This window comes from Gossypium arboreum, chromosome 2 (assembly GCF_025698485.1).
Source record: "Gossypium arboreum isolate Shixiya-1 chromosome 2, ASM2569848v2, whole genome shotgun sequence".
NCBI lineage: Eukaryota > Viridiplantae > Streptophyta > Magnoliopsida > Malvales > Malvaceae > Gossypium > Gossypium arboreum.
In genome coordinates, this window is record NC_069071.1 from 34,217,283 (window position 1) to 34,235,948 (window position 18,666).

The following is an 18,666-nucleotide window of genomic DNA, read 5'->3' on the forward strand; positions in this document are numbered from 1 at the left end:
TTTTATTTTCACTTTTGTTCGACAGGGAATCTGATTAGTAGATTCATCAAACTCTTGTGAATTTTTGCACTTTCAAATCATCAATACAATTCAGAATTTCTCTTAGACTTTTTCTTTTGATTTATTCTCCATGTTTATCTTCTTTATCAATTTTATGTTGTTTATGAGATCTATGAGGAACTAATCCTCTTATGGGAGATTAGCGAGTAAACTAGGAGTAATTAATTTCTATGTAGGGTTTCTTAGCAGATTAGCTGGTTGGAATAGGAAGAACTTAAACCCTAGACTTAAAAACCCTATGAAGTCATCTAGGTGAGAATCAACCCAAAATTGGTATTGTCTATCTGTGAAACCCTTACTCCAATCTAGTTTACACTGTGAGGTTGAGAGATAAGTAGTTCTTTTCAACTCGTTAATTTAGTGGAAGATCAAGAGGTCATTCTAGGTTAACAACTAGTTGATTGAGTAGAACTCGACGTAAGAATTAGTTATTACCACCGAAGCAAGTTAGTCTTTCATGCTTAAATTTGATTGATTCAACAAAGTAGTTTTTTTTTTATTCTTTCATGCCATTTATTTATTTTTCTTATAAAATAATTTCTCTTTACTTTATGTTTTATCGTAATATGATTTAATTAAAATACTAATTAGATATATTAACACCAGAGTTATTCTTAATTTAGTCTTTTTCTCCCATGGGTACGATCCTCAGGGTACTCGCCTACTTCGTTGTAACTATATTACAACTTGATCCGTATACTTGTGGAAACCACTTAACTCTTATTTGGTTGTAGGAATTTCACTCTAGACATTAGTATGTCTGGAGGTGGTCACTTATTGCTTGTTTTCATAATGCTTGGGTGGTTTTCTCGATTTTGAGATTAAACTCTAGCGTTTCTCTTGGATCTGACTTGGTCATTAAGTAAACACAAAATTAGTTAGCACTAGTCCCTGGCAACAACACCAAAATTTGATGTTTTCAGACCTACCAAAAAAAATATTCCTACAACTAAACAATAAATAAATAGGAGTACAGGGAGTAGGTCAATCTCTCAAAGATTGGGAAATTTAAAATTGATGTTTGGTTCAACCAAGTTTGCGCGTCTAGGTAGCTGTTGTGCCCACGACGTGTGACAATCTGTGCAAAAATGAAAAATGAGATTTAAATTTGATAAAATAAAAAATTATAAAAAAATTAAATCAAAATAACAATGTAACATCCCGCCCAATGAGGAATGTTGTTGAAAGAGTGAAAATTTCAGATTAGGTTTTGGGGGAAAATAAAAAGTTTTGGGGATTTGGGGAGTAAAATTTTGGGGGGGAAATATTAAAAAAAAATATTTTTGGAGGGGGAGAATGGGTTTGGGGTAGATAGGGGTGGGATGGGAGGGGAGTAAAAAAGTTTAGAGGTTTGGTCTAAAAACGTAAAATATTATAGTTTGGTATTCAATTTATTCGAATTATTGAAGTTATTCAAATTCAAAAACTCAACTCAATTCAAACTGTAAATTCGAAAAAAATTGACTTGACTCGAATAACTTGATTAACTCAAAGTTTGATTTTTTTTTTTATTTTTTCGAGTCAAATCGAGTTTTGCTCACCCCTAGTGACACAAACAGTAAAATGAATAGAACCCAAGGGATATATTCACCAGAGTTAAGCTAAAAAATAAGAGCAAGAAGATATAATTTCTCAAACAAGATTCAGGTTAATTAGGGTTTACTCACTAAGTTCTATCGAACTCAGCACTGTGTCCTCTTATCACAGGTAAGTGGATTAACGGCTACGCCAAGAGGGACGATGCCAAGGCTATGCCAAGGGAGTGGCGAGAATGGGCTATTATGCATACAGAACAAAAGGAGCGGCGTATTCAAGTCCGATAGAAATATCGTGAATAAGTTGCAAAAAATTGTTTATAAGCCTTGAGGCCTGTACATAATGTAAATAAACGGGAAATATGTACTTGTAAGTCCTCATTGAGTGAAAAGTTTTGTTCAATGGTTGTAAGTACAATTTGTACGCCTAGATGTAATTTAGCTGCGTAGTGTTACTAAATAAGATGTATTAATGAAAGTATGCATGTTTTGGTTAAGTATAAGTTTGTGTTAGAGTGGTAACACCCAAGATCTGGATCTGGTGAATCAGATTGGGTTTAGGGTATTACAAATAGTATAAAAAGCTTAAATGAAATTTAATTAAATAAACTAGTATGATGAAATTTCAACTTCAGGCTCGATATTCCTTCGATTTCAAACCAACCCTTGATAACAAATCTTCTCCTTCAACTGGTAAGTTAGTTATAGTGACTAAGGAAGCCTCAGACCATCAACCCTTCCGTGTGTCAATTAATTGTAGGAATACTTAACAACTAATCCTTACTGAATGAACAACCATGAAACACGTGTCCATAATTTAGCTCTCCGATTTAGAAGGATCCAACTCGAACCAATAACCTCAACCGTCTGAGTCACTTAAATCCAATCACTATTTCCCTTGACAGAATCCAACCAACTACTTAACAGGACACACTAATATGTTCTTTGGTAGACTAAATACTATAAATAATCGACTTGATACTTCCAACTATACACCTATCAACACGAAATCAACGAGCTCTTTTCAACTTGATGCCAATATAACTCTGTGAGATAGTAACGTTTATATCATAAACTGGAGAAGCAACAAATACCAGAACAAAGATTTTGAAGTGCGGGTTAGAATCTCACGGCTCTACCGATTTGTTTATCGACCTAAAGCTAGATGAAAATTTAGTTACTCATGAAATTTGGCATAATTAATGGAGATTAATTCACAAAGTTCAATTAAAATAAAAAATATAATAAAAGAAAGGTCAGGTGAAGCTGCAATATTGTGCAAATGGAGCAATAAAGAAAATTGAAACCGAAAAAAGTAATACAAATTTAATTGAGTTCTAAAAATAAAAAAAATAAAAAAAAGATAAAGGTGCCTGATGTGCGCATATGCTGCGCAATAAATAGAAAATAAAAGATATAAAAATTTTGATTCTAATCCTACTTGAATTTTTTAATTTAATATTAAAGAGTTATTCAAAAATACTAAAAGAGAAAAACTAGTAAATTAAAATATTATCCTATCAAGAAATTTAAAAGTATAGTTTTATAAATAAATCTCAAAAATAAAGTTCTCAAAATTCTATTGTGGTCTTCCAACTAGTTCTTCGGCCCAAAACTTTTTTGTTAGCCCGATTTTTAAATTTTTTTTACTTTCCGACCTTACTTGTGCATCTAATAAAAAAACTTAATAATAAACTTAAAATTAGTGATATCTTCATTAAGAATCAATCAAAATTAAGCATAATAAATATGTAAATTTTACATTATCACATAACCAACTAAAATGTAATAAAGTGTTAAAATTTAAGGGCACTTATTTTAGATGAACCAAAATACATTAAATTTTAAACTTTTAATTTTATAGACATGTCTGAATCTTATATAAAATTTTAATATTTCACAAGTTCTTTATGTTATTTTTCGTTTAATCTTATGTGTTTGATCTCATGATTTCGTTATTTTTCTCGTAGAACATTCATGTCATAATCGTACTATATCCAAAGTTACCACTTGGATTAATGCTGAAAACCAATATCCTACAAAATGGGGAAAGACTCTAGATTCTTTCCATTACATTTGTGTCTATTTCTTTCGATAAAACTTACGTCCATCATTGCTGTATCAAATTGTTTTTCCATAAACATGAATGGTTGACTATATAAACACCGTAGGCATTTTGCAAAAAATGGCCGACGCAAATGATGAAGAGTAATCAAATTCCATCGCCTAACTTTAGGGTGGTAAATTGTGCAAAAGCTGTTGAAAAAGTAATGAAATAACATGTCAATGGAAAATTATTTGAGAATGAGTTACTTGATCAACACAATACCTTTTCCACTACAGCATAAGACCACACCAGTTATGCAAAAAATGTTGAAGCATGTATAACTTCAACCTGCCGCTGCCGAAAATAATCTTTCATCTTTCGCGACAAATGATTCAAGTTTCTGTAACCAATCCAAATATTGACCTTGTTCTTTCTTATGTAGGGTGAGGAGGAGGAAGTTGGTCAGGTCTTCTCTAATCCCCCTGGCTACAAGATATTCCTTAAGTGCATCTTGTAATTGAGGTTCCAAAGAGCTGCACACAAAAGTTGTAAGTGAAACTAAGATGGATAATCATGTTTCATAATGTTCATAAATACCATATCGCGCCTGTAGAAATTTACGGAATGCTAAGATTTTGTCCTTTATGCTTAATTTAACCTAATAATTCTATGAACTTAATCAGAACATTAATTCAGTTTAGTTTGACTCTAAATAGCGGAATGAGCTAAACACCACATTCACTTATCCACTCTCATTTATAGCGATTAACTCATGAAATCATATGCATTGAAATTCAAACTAACATCCATGAAATGAAGGAATATAGCAGAACAATCATTATAGAACCCTAAGTAGAATTCTTTACTGCATATATTATTTGAAAAGTGGAAATCTCAGAGCAAAATTTCACCTGAATAAGGGACCTCTGTAAATGGAAGAACCAGGAACAGTTGTTGATTGAAGAAAATAAGCACTACGGATTTTGAAGTCAGACCTACGAACTCCTTTCTCGGATACTCCACAATCAAACTGCAATATAGAACTCAACCCGGGCCTTTTTACACAAACCTTCATTAAAAGTTTCCTAGGAAATATACCCTCAGTATCATATGTCTTCGGACTTAACAAAGCTGAAACAGCAACCTCTTCACCAGACTCACTTTTTCGCCGCAAAACAACATCCTGTGACTGTGATGAATTCCAGTCCAACACAAAATCTCCTAGAGAACCGTTATTGTCATCCTGAAACAGTACAGAATATATAACCATTTCCCCCAAAATTAGTAATGTTACACAGCTGGACATAAGTTTCTAAGATGCTTACACTTCAAAAAGAACTATACAAAAGTTTCTAAGTTGCTTACACTTCAAAAAGAACTATACAAACTATCAACAATAACTTGTTCCCACCACCATGTGGAGAAATTTTACAATATAAGTGCATTTATTTTCTTTTTTCACATCCAAACGTCTTGAACGAGTAGATTGTGGAAAATCCATTGGGGGTCCGTTCCATAAGTGGTATTAGAAGTAAAATGGACATTGTTTCTCCAAGCACTATATAGCTGAAACTGAATGCCCCATAACATAAATAAGGCAGCATTTCAGTTTTACGGTTTAAAAATTGCTAAGGAAGCAAATGAATTGGAAGAAAGCAGATCAAAATAACAATTATTGCTACGTAAAAATAGCATAAAATTCTGTGTTTCAAAATATTATTGTCACTCAATTCATCAAAAACACTAGCACCTGTTTCCTTTATAGAAACCCATTTCGATCATAAGTTCTATGATCTAAAACTCGATGAACAAAGAACCAGAGCTTTTCTTGAGTCTCTAGTAACTACCTCATAATAATCAAATTCTCAATGATTTCGTCAAACAAACAAGTCCCAAAATCGATTAATAGATGAGAAAAGAAAAACAAGAGCAAAATAACCATAAAAAATCAATGCACAAAACTTTTCTTCGGTCTCTAGTAAACACCTCAGAATAATGAAATTAATGATTAGGGATTGCATTCTCACTGACTTAGTCAAACAAACAAATCCCAATCGAGAGGGAAAAGGACAAAAGAACCTGAAAAGAGTTGGAAGAGAGCTCGTGGGATATTTCAGATTGCAAGACTTTAAGCAAGTTGAGGTCCTCCACAACCTTTCGGCTTTTGCGTAAGATTTGAGTTGCCCTCGGCATTTCTCTAACTCTTGTTCTCGGGTCTTTTACTTTTCCGTAGTCAATTTGTATTCGGCTGATGGCCGAAGATTATTAAATTCCAGTCCGAAAGTAGTGGTCCACCGCTTTTGTACATGAACTGATAGTGGTAAAGCTAGACCAGCTAATGGCGAGGGCACTCGATCCAGCCTGAATATCTGTCCGAAAGGTAAAAAATTTGATATAGGTACATTAAATAAGTTTGGAAAAAAAATAAAATCTATTTTTAAAACGGGTCAAACTTTAGATAAGATATTTTTATTTGAGCCTGATCTGACTCGCCTAAATTTATTAAATGATAAAAAATTTATTTATTTTAATAATATTTTTTATTATTTTCTCCTTATTTAATATAATAAATTCAAATCATTAATATACTCAAAAGTATTATTTTAGAAAATTTTAAAATTTTAAAATTTCTTTATCTATTTTTTAGATTTTTTAATTTTTAAAAATTTTTAAAGTATAAATTTAAGATTTTTATAAATATTTTGAATTTTATTTTTAATAATTTTTGTTGAAAGAAAGATCAATTTGCTCATTTTCAAAATTGATAAGGATCAAAGGAGTATTTATGCTAATATATTATTCAAATTATTTGTGTAACAGCTCGTTTTTAGTCAAATTGAAACAGTGGTTTTGGGACCATAAATTCGAAAATTGAAACAGTGGTTTTGGGACCATAAATTCGAAAATTGAAACAGTGGTTTTGGGACCATAAATTCGAAGTTTAAATAATTATTTTATTATTATTTTAATGATTACAGTATGATAGAATAATTGTGTGAAAGTTTCGTTAAGAAATTTTATCGTTTGAATGCTTAATTTGATAAAAAGGACTTAATCGTGTAAAATGTAAAAGTGATGTTCTAATAGTTAAAGGTATCAAATGGCTATAGAATCTTAAAGAAGAGGTCCTTATGTGGTAATTAACCCATTTGAGAGTTAGTGGATGATATTGGCTTGGTTTTTGGTGTAAATATTAAGTATTTTAAAGGTTAAATATGTAAATTGATTATTAATGGTTAATTAAATTAAAACAAAACCATTTTATCATCTTTTATCATCCTTCTCAATCGAAATTAGAAGAGAAGAAACACCATAGTTAGGTTTTTCATTCGGCCAAGGTTGTATAGCTCATTAAGGTACGATTTTTGCCCCTTTTTTAATGATTTCTATGTTTTTGAGATCGTTGCAGCTTAATCTAGCTAGCCCAAGGACTAATTTATAAATCTGTTAAAGGTTTAGGGTTTTGCCATTGATGTATTTTGATGTTTAATGGTAGAAAATGCATGCTTGTTGTTAGATAAACAACATTTGTAAAGTGATTTTTGACAAAATTGTCAATTAGGGATTAAATTGTGAAATGTGTACATTTTGTGGTTAAATTGTGAAATAAATGAAAAATATGGACTGCTAGGGACCTAATTGTAAATTGGCTAGTGTAACACCCCTAACCCGTATCCGTTACCGGAATAGGGTTATGAGGCATTACCGATCAAATCACAACATACAACATACATTTCTCGAACATAAAGCCATTATCACATAATCATCAATCAAACATAATCACATTGTCCCTTATTAGGCTCTACGAGACCTTAAAACATGCTTGAAAGAGGTTTAGGACTAAACCGATAACATTTGAAAACTTTGGAAAACTTAGAAAATTTTCATGCATAAAGGGATCACACGCCCGTGTGAACAGAGCGTGTGCCTCACACGGCCACCAGACACGCCTGTGTCACAGGCCGTGTGAAAATAGGGCATACATACTGACTTGCATTACACGGCCGGAGACACGCCCGTGTGCCATGGCTGTGTAAAATTAAGAGGGTATACTGACTTGGCCATATGGTTGACCACATGCCCATGTGCTAGCCCGTGTGCCACACATGGCCAGTAGACACGCCTGTGTGTCTAAGCCATCTAACTCACCGACTTGTTTAATTAAGTTACAGTAGACACACGGTCGAGGTACATGCCCGTGTGCTCAACCGTGTGGGGTGAAATTAGGCTTGCTTTAAGCCACATTTCTTACCCTCCTCAAGCATACCTAAACCACATCGTTTCATACCATTTCAATGCACTTATAGGCAACCAAAACATGCCAATTCATAAACAAATCATGTCATTTCATCTTCAACCATTTCACTACTCAAATCATATCCATAAACATACCACATCAATATGTCATAACCTACATTTTTCACTTATCTTCCATATGTAAGTTCTCACCATATTAGCATCTAATTCATGTCACAAAATATACCAATTCATCATCATCAAAATGTACCAATTCATCATCCCTATACCATACCAAACATGCCAAAACACAAGGCTATATATATATATACATCATATATCACTTATAAATATTATGAATTAAGCCAACTTAAATGGCTAAATACTCACTAACATTTACATCATATACAAGACAAACTCACATTCAACATTACCAAACACATTTCCACATAACTCAAGCCTATACATGTAATATAACCAAGTCACAAGTGTATAAATACCGAAATCAAAAACCGAATAGTGTGATGTGATCTCCGCTGACTTCCAACCCGAGTGAACGTCTGAATTGCTATAAAACATAGAAAAATAACACAAAGTAAGCTATAAAGCTTAGTAAGCTCGTATGATATTAAACTCATCTTATTGAATAAGCACATATTAAGCATTTACATATACTATAATATAAATTCATTTGATTTCATCTTTATACCATAATTCCAATCACATAATTAACAAAGCTTCACAAGTTTATTTATTTCTTTGCTCGTGTGGAGCAATTACATTCTTATCTAATCATTCACATTTACATGTACATAAACGAATATATATAACTTTATTTAATCCAATATCAATCACATTTTATTTAGTAAAGATGAATCATGTGAAATATCATCAAATAACAGTATTTCGCACACTATGTGCCATATGTATATTTAGTTAAATCTATAATATCTCACACATCATTCAATTCATACCTCATTATAGCCAAATAAACACATTTTTGGCATAAAACATACTTATACATAAATCTTTCTCATTTCATACACATGATACACTAAGAACTCACCAAATTACCTTCATTTGATTCTCATATAGGTTTTGTACATACCTATTACACTTAATTTGATTGTACTTTCATTCTTGTCTTGACTATGCCCGTTGAACCATTCGAAATCGCTAAGGATACTTGGAAATCTTGTATAACTCATATAATGTCATATCCCAGATATGGTCTTACATGTTATAGTATATCAATGCTAATAGCTCAGCTATGGTCTTACACGAATCTCATATAGATGTTAATGTCCCAGACATGGTCTTACACGAATCTCATATCCCGTTAATCTTAATGTCATGACATTTAGATCCTAAGCTATTCCTAAGGTTCATACGGGACTTCTGAACGTCATAACTCTGTCGATTGTGCTTGTACTCATTTCCAATCAGCATTATAATTCAATTCAACAATAATGATAAATTTATAGCACAATTTAACACCATTTATTAACATACGAACTTACCTTGTTCGCTGTAACAACGAATTAGGTCGACTAATCCGATACTTTGTTTTCCCTCGTTCTAGATCCGAATCTCATTTTTCTCAATCTATATAATAACAAAATTTACTTATTTAATCATTAATTCATTCAATTTAACACAATTTACATATTTTGGAAAAATTATACTTTTGCCCCTATTATTTCACATTTTTGCAATTTAGTCCTTATTACATAAAATAACAATTTTATGCAATTTCATCCTACCCATGCTTAGCCGAATTCTTCTTATTTCCTTAGCAGCCCACATTTTCCAAAAATCACACTTTTAACCCCATAATTTTAAAATTTCACAATTTAATCCCTAATTTGCATTTTCATCAAAAATCACTTTATAAAATATGAAAATCTAACATCAAATATTCATATTTCACCATTAAACATCAAAGATCACATAAGATTATCAATGGAAACTATCAAAATCTTTAATATTTTTGAAATTGAAGACACGTGCTAGCTAGTACTAGTTGTAACAATCTCAAAAACGTAGAAATCATTAAAAATGGAGCTAAAACCGTACCTAATCGAGCATTTGAAGTTTGGCCGAACCAAAATATTCTCCCATGGCTGCCATTATTTCTAATTTTCAGTGGAGAAATGGTGAAAAAATGATGATTTTAATTTGTTTTTGTAACGCCCAAAAAATTGGGCTTAGAAGAGTTGGACTTTGAGTCTGGGATTCGGATAGAAGAAAACCTGAATATTGAGAAGTTTTGAATATTACTAGTGTTTAAAATATATATATTGATAAAATATTTATGTTAGTACTAATATTTTAATTTTTATAAAAATTATTATCATTATAATTATTAGATACAAATATATTTATAAAATTATTGTTGTTAATTTAGTGTTTAAATTAACATATTATTAGAAAATTTTACAAGATTCTATTTTTATTGATTTATCGAAATTATAATTATTATTATTAGGAAAAATATATATATATTATCGTATTTGAAATTTTCATTATTATGGTTATTATTATTATTATTTTAGTTTTTAAATAAAATATGAATGGCTTATAGTATGGGAAAAAGTCTAGGCTCGGCCCATAGCTTTAGCGAAATTTTCAAATTTTGCCTCTTAAGAGAATCTGGGCAGCAGGCCTTATTAATAACTTGGGCTGAGTTTTAGCATAAAGAAGCACCTGGCCCAGTGGCTAAGCACGCTAGGAGGCCGTGGGAAGTGCACTGGTTCAAGGCACTGCAGCATAAATTGGGTTTTTTAGTATGCAAAGTTGCGGTTGGAATAGGCCTTAAAGGAAGTTGCGAATGAAGTTTGACACAAGGAGAGCCTGTGGCGCAGTGGCAAGCAACGTATGTGTGTGTTTAAGAGGTCGCAGGTTCGAGATGTACAGCAGGCAAAAATTTCCTTTTTGTTTCGCAAGTAACCGGAGCTTCAGCAGTTAAGGTTTATAATTAATTGTGACCGTATATAAGTAAAGAGAGAAGCATGGTGCATCGGCTAGCAAGACAGGCGAAGGCACAAGGGCGATCGAGGTGCTGGGTTCGAGCCTCACCTCGCGACGGAAGGCTTGGATTTTCTTGTGATCGCCTAAAGTGACCCTAGTCGGAAGCGGTTTGGGACCGCTAAACCGAGTCACCAAATTATTTGAATATGATAATTATTGTCTAAAATATGTGAATATGAATGTGTGAAAGTTTTAAGCTTCGATTTAGTTAATTGCATGTGAATTTAGTTAATAGGACTTATGTGTGACACTTTTGAAATGTGATAGGTTAATCTATAAGGATCAATCAGTGCATGTAATAAAAAGGGTGGACTTGCATGTCAATTTTCCCACTTAATTGGTAGCGGCCGGCCATGACAATGAGGGTGGACAAAATGTGATGGGTAAAACATGTCATAAACATGTTATGTTAGTGTTTTATGGGAGGAATGATAAAATAAAGAGCATGGGTAATAAAATAATAGTGGTTAGTAGGAGGATCCTTTAACATTTTTTTGGCGAAAAAAGAGAAAAAAAAAATGAGCTAGGCTACTCCTCCATTGCCGTGACTTGAGGAAGGAAGAAGAAGAGGATTTTCTTGCTTCATGTTCTGTTGGTTGGTGTTTAGGAGGAGCTCAAGAGCTTAGAGGACCAAAGTTGGATAAGGGAAAGGAAAAAGTGATCGAATAGCCGTCGAAATCGTTCGACAAATCATTCGACAACATCCGAGGTAAGCATAACAAATAAGCGGTTTTGAGTAATGGATCTTAGATTATGATTCGATTAGATCATGTTTTAAGTAAATCAAAATCATGCTCTTTGTATGTAACTATTGAGCCAAAATGATAATGCTTGATAAGTGACTTGTGTTTTAATTCTAGTTATGAAAATGAAATATAGATGTGTCATGATTTATTGATATGTGCATGGATATTCGGATGATAATCGGGCTAAGTCCCGAAGGCATTTGTGCGAGTTACTAAGCTAAGTACCCAAGGCATTTGTGAGAGTTACTATAACCGGCTAAGTCCCAAGGCATTTGTTATAACCGGGCTAAGTCCGAAGGCATTTGTAGTTACTATATCCGGCTAAGTCCCGAAGGCATTTACGAAGTTGCTATAAGCTAAGTTCAAGGCATTTGAGCAAGTAGCTATATCCGCTAAATTCAAGGTACTTGGTTTGGAAATGAGCGATCTTGCTGTAATAATTTCAATTAATACGCTCGTAAAATCCCAACGATGAGGTACGTTTCAGTATATGCATTGGAGTAGTTGATTCCTTTTAAATATTATTCGCTCATCAATTAATGAGCTTAGGCCTTTGGTTAAGTTGATCCCTTATGTGTGAATATGAGGGTTGGAAATGTGAAGTAGGACTGATTTTTGAGAATATGTGTATATGAAATTATCCGTTTAGTTATATGAATGCTATACTTGATTATGCCTAATTTCATTGCTCAAAACTTACTAAGCATTAAATGCTTATTCCGTTCTTTGATTCTCTGTTTTATAGATTTTGGTTCGTCACTATCGGACTTAGGATTGTCAAAGTCAAAGTCGTCCACACTATCAAAGCCCTTTTGGTACACTTTTGGTTGAACTCGAAAATGGCATGTATAGGACTACCCTTGTTGTTGTTGGTCATGTACCCTTTGGTTTTGTATAAATTTGGATAGCCATGCGAAAATGGCTTATATATACTTTGAGCATAGCATTATAATCATTTTGTATGTTGTTCATTGAGAGGTATGGAAATGTTTGGTAACGATTAGCCATTGGAATGGTTAATCATGATCATTTTGGTGCTTTGTATGACAAAATTCTAGTTGATTCATGGAAAACCATGAAATAGGTAAAGTTTACCTTAAAAACAGATGCTGACAGCAATAGTGGTGTGGATTTGAAAAATCACTAAAAATAGTAGGAATGGAATTAAATAGTGAATAAATTATTTAATTGAACCTTGATGAATCTATTTTCATATGAAAGTAACGAAACGATCATATGAGCCGTATTTTATGAGATGCTTAAGTTTTCGTGAAACAGGCCCAGAGCGATTTCTGGATCCCCTATTCCGATTTTGGAAATTCACTATAAATTAACTAGAGATAATTAGAAGTCATGCCCTATATGTACAGATTCCTTTTCGAGTATAGTTTCTTTAGAAACAAACGGAATAAGTATTGAAGCCCTGTACAAGGAGATATCTAAGTCGTAATGCATGAAGGTCAGAGTAGTCAAACCCTGAAACAGGGGAGAATTTAACTAATAAACTGTAATAATTGGATAGACCAAAAATTAAAAAAATTTGTAGATGGATATATGAGTCTAGTTTCAGGTAAAATTTACGAAACTGGTTTTTGAGTTTTGTAACTCAAGATATGATTTTTAAGGTGACAGTGACGCAGTTAGCCAGCTTGTCTGGAAAATTTTAAAATGGTCTGTGAAAATAAATGAATTAAGTTTGTTAGCACCTCGTGTTCGACTCCGGCAACGGTCTCGAGTACGGGGTGTTACAATTTTATTGGTATCAGAGCTACGGTTTAGTCGATTCTAGGACTACCGTAATACGTTTGGGTCTAGCTATACATGCCATTATGTGATTATTTGATAGTGTGGTGATTTCTGACAATTGAAAATGTGTTTATTTATAGTAATGGATCCCGATCCCAACCGAGCGGTAGCTGATGATCTTGAGAGTGTAGCACCTGCTCTCGCACAAGGGACAGCACCGGCGGACTCTCAACCTATTGCTAGTAATTCGAATGATGAAGCTAGACAAGCTTTTTATAGCGTGATGAATGATTGGTTCAACCAATACATTCGAACTAATACTGCTATTCCACAACCTCCATTCCCGACTAATACCACCCCCGCACCTACAATACCTCCGGTAACTAACCAAATAAGGTCAAATAAGCCACCAGTTGACAGAATTCGAAAACACGGGGCTACTGAATTTAAAGCTACGGACAACGATGATGCCGAGCAAGCTGAATTTTGGTTGGACAACACTATTCGGTATTCGATGAGCTATCTTGCACACCGATGAGTGCCTAAAGTGTACTATCTCCTTGCTACGTGATTACGCCTACTATTGGTGGAATACGTTGACTTCTATTGTGCCCAGAGAGCAAGTAACTTGGGAGTTTTTCCAAACCGAGTTTCGGAAAAAGTATATCATCGAGATTCATGGATCAAAAGCGGAAGGAATTTCTTGAACTTAAACAAGGTTCCATGTCGGTTCCGATTATGAACGAAAGTTTGTAAGGCTTAGCCATGACGCCGAGAATGCATTTCTTGAAGCCGTGATGTGTAAACGTTTGAGGATGGGTGAATGATGATATAAAGTCGTATGTTGGCATTTTGGAAATCCAAGAATTTGTGGTACTTGTCGAGCGAGCTTGCAAAGCCGAGGAGCTCAAGATGGAGAAAAGAAAAGGCGATATGGGAGCAAAGGAGTTTTGTAAGAGGTCTTCGGGGAGGCCCTTTCAACAATCATCGAAGAAATTTAGAGATGATTTAGGCCGATCTAGAGACACTTCAGGCTTTTCTAGACGAGATCGTGATCGACCCCCTGTGAGTGCACGAGTCATTTCGGTCGCTAGTGTTGGAAATGATCGTCGAGACAGAAGAGTGTCAGTATTATGGTAAATGGCATTCAGGGAGTTGTAGATTCCATGACCGCTCTGTTACAAGTGCGGATCGGTGACCACTTTATTAAAGATTGCTCGAGGTTGTGCGAGCAGAATGTAAATCAGTGGGAAACCTGGTGCTACTATTGCTCGGGGTAGACCATCAAGAAATACGGGCAATGCTAGTGGCGGTCAGAGAGGATCTAGAGATGCTACAACCAAATCTGAGGCTCGTGCTCCTGCTAGAGCTTATTATGCCATACGCGCACGCGAGGATGCTTCCTCGCCAGATGTTATTACCGGTACTTTTACTCTCTTTGATACTAATGTAATTACTTTGATTGACCCTGGTTCTACTCATTCTTATATATGTGAAACCTTAGCATCTAGTAAGACTCTACCTGTTGAGTCTACTGAGTTTGAAATTCGGGTGTCAAATCCTTTGGGTCGTTACGTGCTTGTCGACAAAGTGTGCAAGAAATGTCCCTTAGTAATCCGAGGTTCCTTTTACGCCGATTTGATGCTTTTACCGTTTGTGAATTTGATGTTATCCTCAATATGGATTGGTTGATCGTACATGATGCAATTGTAAATTGCAAAAGAAAAACCATCGATTTGAGGTGTGTAAATAATGAGATAATCCGAGTTGAGTCTCATCGACTTGAATAGGTTGCCGGTTGTAATATCATCAATGTTGGCTCGAAATATGTAAGAAAGGGGTGTGAAGCATACCTTGCGTATGTACATGATGACAAAGAGTTAGAAAAGAAGCTGAACTGTGCGATGGTTTGTGAATACCGGATGTTTTTCCGAAGAATTACTGGGTTTACCACTGTTCGGAGGTAGAGTTTGGTATTGAGCTTGTACAGGACTACACCGATTTCGATAGCTCCATATCGTATGGCACCAACCGAGTTAAAAGAGTTGAAGGCTCGGTTGCAAGAGTTGACGGATAGGGGTTTCACTCGACCAAGTTTCTCACCTTGGGGTGCACCAAGATTGTTTGTGAAAAGAAGGACGGAACCATGAGGTTGTGCATCGACTATCGTCACTAAATAAAGTGACAATAAAGAATAAATATCCGTTATCAGCGTATTGATGATTTGTTTGATCAACTAAAGGGAGCCTCGGTGTTTTCAAAGATAGATTTGAGATCGAGTTATTATCGATTCTTAATTCGAGATTCGGATATACCCAAAACCGCTTTCGAATGAGATACGGTCACTCTGAAGTTCTTAGTGATGTCGTTTGGGCTCACTAATGCCCCCGCGGTATTTATGGATTTGATGAATCGGATCTTGATCCGTATTTGGATCGGTTTGTAGTTGTGTTTATCGATGATATTTTGGTCTATTCGAGAAATGAAACCGATCATCTTGAACACCAGGATTAGTGTTGCAAATTTTATGAGATAAGCGGTTATATGCTAAGTTCAAGAAGTGTGAGTTCGGTTAAGAGAGGTGAGCTTCTTGGGTCATGTGGTATCTGCATCGGTATTCGAGTTGATCCGAACAAAATTTCAGCCATACTTAGCTGGAAGCCTCAGAAATATTACGGAGGTTCGAGCTTTTGGGACTTGCCGCCATTACGACGGTTTGTAAAGGGTTTCTCGATGATAGCCACACCAATGACGAAACTACTTCAAAAGATGTTAAGTTTGAATGGACGGAAAAATGTCGAAAAGTTTTGATCAACTAAAACTTGTTTGATGAAGCTCAAGACTAGTGCAGCCGAATCGTGCAAAGAGTTTGTCATTTATAGTGATGCATCCCTACTTGGGTTGGGTTGCATATTGATGCAAGAAGGTCGAGTTATAGCTTATGCGTCGAGACAAGCTGAAGCCACATGAGAAAAATTATCCGACCCATGATCTTGAACTAGCTGCCATCGTGTTCGCTTTGAAAATATGGCGACATTACTTATTTGGTGAGAAGTGCCATGTATATTCGGATCACAAAAGTCTCAAATATTTGATGACTCAAAGAGACTTGAATCTGCGACAAAGACGTTGGCTCGAGTTGTTGAAAGATTATGAACTTGTCATTGACTATCACCTGGGAAAGGCTAATATGGTTGCGGATGCCTTAAGTCGTAAATCACTGTTTGCTTTATGAGCAATGAATGTACACTTGTCTGTTCTATCCGAAAATGTGTTAGTGGTAGAATTAAAGGCCAAACCATTGTTGATTCATCAAATTCGTGAAGCTCAGAAAGTCGATGATGAACTGGTTGCAAAACGGGCTGAATGTGTTTCAAATATGGAATCAGAGTTTCAAATTGATGATGACAATTGTTTGAGGTTCGAAGTCGTTTGTGTGTTCCAAGAAATTCGAACTTATTTCGATGATTCGAATGAAGCTCATTGTAGCCGAATGTCAATTCACCGGGAGTACGAAAATGTACAACGATATGAGGCGTCGGTTTTGGTGGCATGGTATGAAACGAGACATTTGTGATTTTGTTTGAAGTGTTTAGTATGTCAACAAGTGAAGGCGAACATCAAGTGCCTACGGGTTTACTTCACCGATCATGATACCGAATGGAAATGGGATCGAGTCACGATGGATTTTGTATCCGGGTTGCCATTGTCGGCAAGTAAGAAAGATGCGATTTGGGTTGTTGTTGATAGATCGACTAAGTCGGCTCACTTTATTCCCGTGACGCACGGATTTTTCATTAGATAAACTAGCTGAATTGTATGTTTCTCAGTTGTGAGATTACACGGGTACCCATTTCTATTGTGTCGGATAGAGATCCGAGATTCACCTCATGATTTTGGAAGAAATTGCAAGAAGCTTTGGGTACCAAGTTGCATTTTAGCACCGCTTTTCATCCCCAAACCGATGGTCAATCCGAGCGGATAATTCATATACTTGAGGATATGTTGAGATGTTGCATCCTCGAGTTTAGTGGTTCATGGGAATGGTATCTACCTTTGATTGAGTTCGCCACAACAATAGTTTTCAATCAAGTATTAAGATGGCACCTTACGAGGCTTTGTACGATTCGTAAATGCCGTACACCATTGTTTTGGACCGAGCTCGGTGAAAGTGAAATCTTCGGAGTTGATTTGATTAAAGATCTTTGAAAGAAAGTAAAAGTAATCCATGAAAGTCTGAAGGCGACCACAGATTATCGGAAGTCGACGCGGATTTGAAACGAAAAGACATTGAGTATCGTGGGAGACAAAGTGTTTCTTAAAGTTTCACCTTGGAAAAAGATACTCGATTTGGGCGTAAGGGCAAATTGAGTCCGAGATTCATCGGGCCATATGAAATCTCCGAACGAGTTGGTCCGATTGCATATAGATTGCTTTTACCCTTGAACTTGAAAGGATTCACAACGACTTTCATGTTTCGATGCTTGACGTTATGATCGATCCTTCGCACATAATTAATCCCTCGAGGTTGAAATTCAAGCCGATATGAGTTATGAAGAAGAACCAATTCGTATCCTAGCTCGTGAAGTGAAAGAGTTGCGAAACAAAAGGTTCCTTTAGTAAAAGTGTTATGGCTCAAACACGGGATGGAAGAAGCTACTTGGGAACCGAGAACTCTATGAAAGAACGATACCCAAATCTATTTATCGGTAAGATTTTCGAGGACGAAAATTTCTTAAGTGGGGAGAGTTGTGACAACCCTAAAGTGACCCTAGTCGAAAGCGGTTTCGGGACCACTAAACCGAGTCACCAAATTATTTGAATATGATATTTATTGTCTAAAATATGTGAATATGAATGTGTGAAAGTTTTAAGCTTGATTTAGTTAATTGCATGTGAATTTAGTTAATAGGACTTATGTGTGACACTTTTGAAATGTGATAGATTAATCTATAAGGATCTATTAGTGCATGTAATAAAAGGGTGAACTTGCATGTCAATTTCCCACTTAATTAGTAGTGGCCGCCATGACAATGAGGGTGGACAAAATGTGATGGGTAAAACATGTCATAAACATGTTATGTTAATGCTTTATGTTAGGAATGATAAAATAAGGAGCATTAGTAATAAAATAAGGAGTGGTTGAAAACAAAGAAAAAAAGTGTCCATCCTTTAACATTTTTTTGGCCAAAATTCTAAGAAAAAAAAAAAAATGAGCTAGGCTACTCCTCCATTGCCGTGACTTGAGGAAGGAAGAAGAAGAGGA

At 35.0% G+C, this 18,666-nt stretch overlaps 1 protein-coding gene across 2 annotated transcripts; it reads right to left on the minus strand.

Annotated features, from left to right (window-relative positions):
• Nucleotides 1-3,589: 3,589 nt before the first annotated feature.
• Nucleotides 3,590-6,036, minus strand: LOC108464558 (uncharacterized). 2 transcript variants are annotated; one of them, XR_001868325.2, is made up of 4 exons: nt 5,722-6,036; nt 4,554-4,885; nt 3,925-4,175; nt 3,590-3,851 (listed from the first exon to the last, which is right to left on the minus strand). XR_001868325.2 is itself a non-coding variant. In XM_017764918.2 (3 exons), the coding sequence occupies exons 1-3, from the start codon at nt 5,833-5,835 to the stop codon at nt 3,986-3,988; spliced, it is 636 nt and encodes a 211-aa protein (XP_017620407.1). In that variant the 5' UTR covers nt 5,836-6,036; the 3' UTR covers nt 3,590-3,985. The 2 variants fall into 2 exon arrangements, 1 of the variants encoding a protein (XP_017620407.1); XM_017764918.2 differs by having other exon boundaries at nt 3,590-4,175.
• Between the last annotated feature and the right edge of the window lie 12,630 nt (nt 6,037-18,666).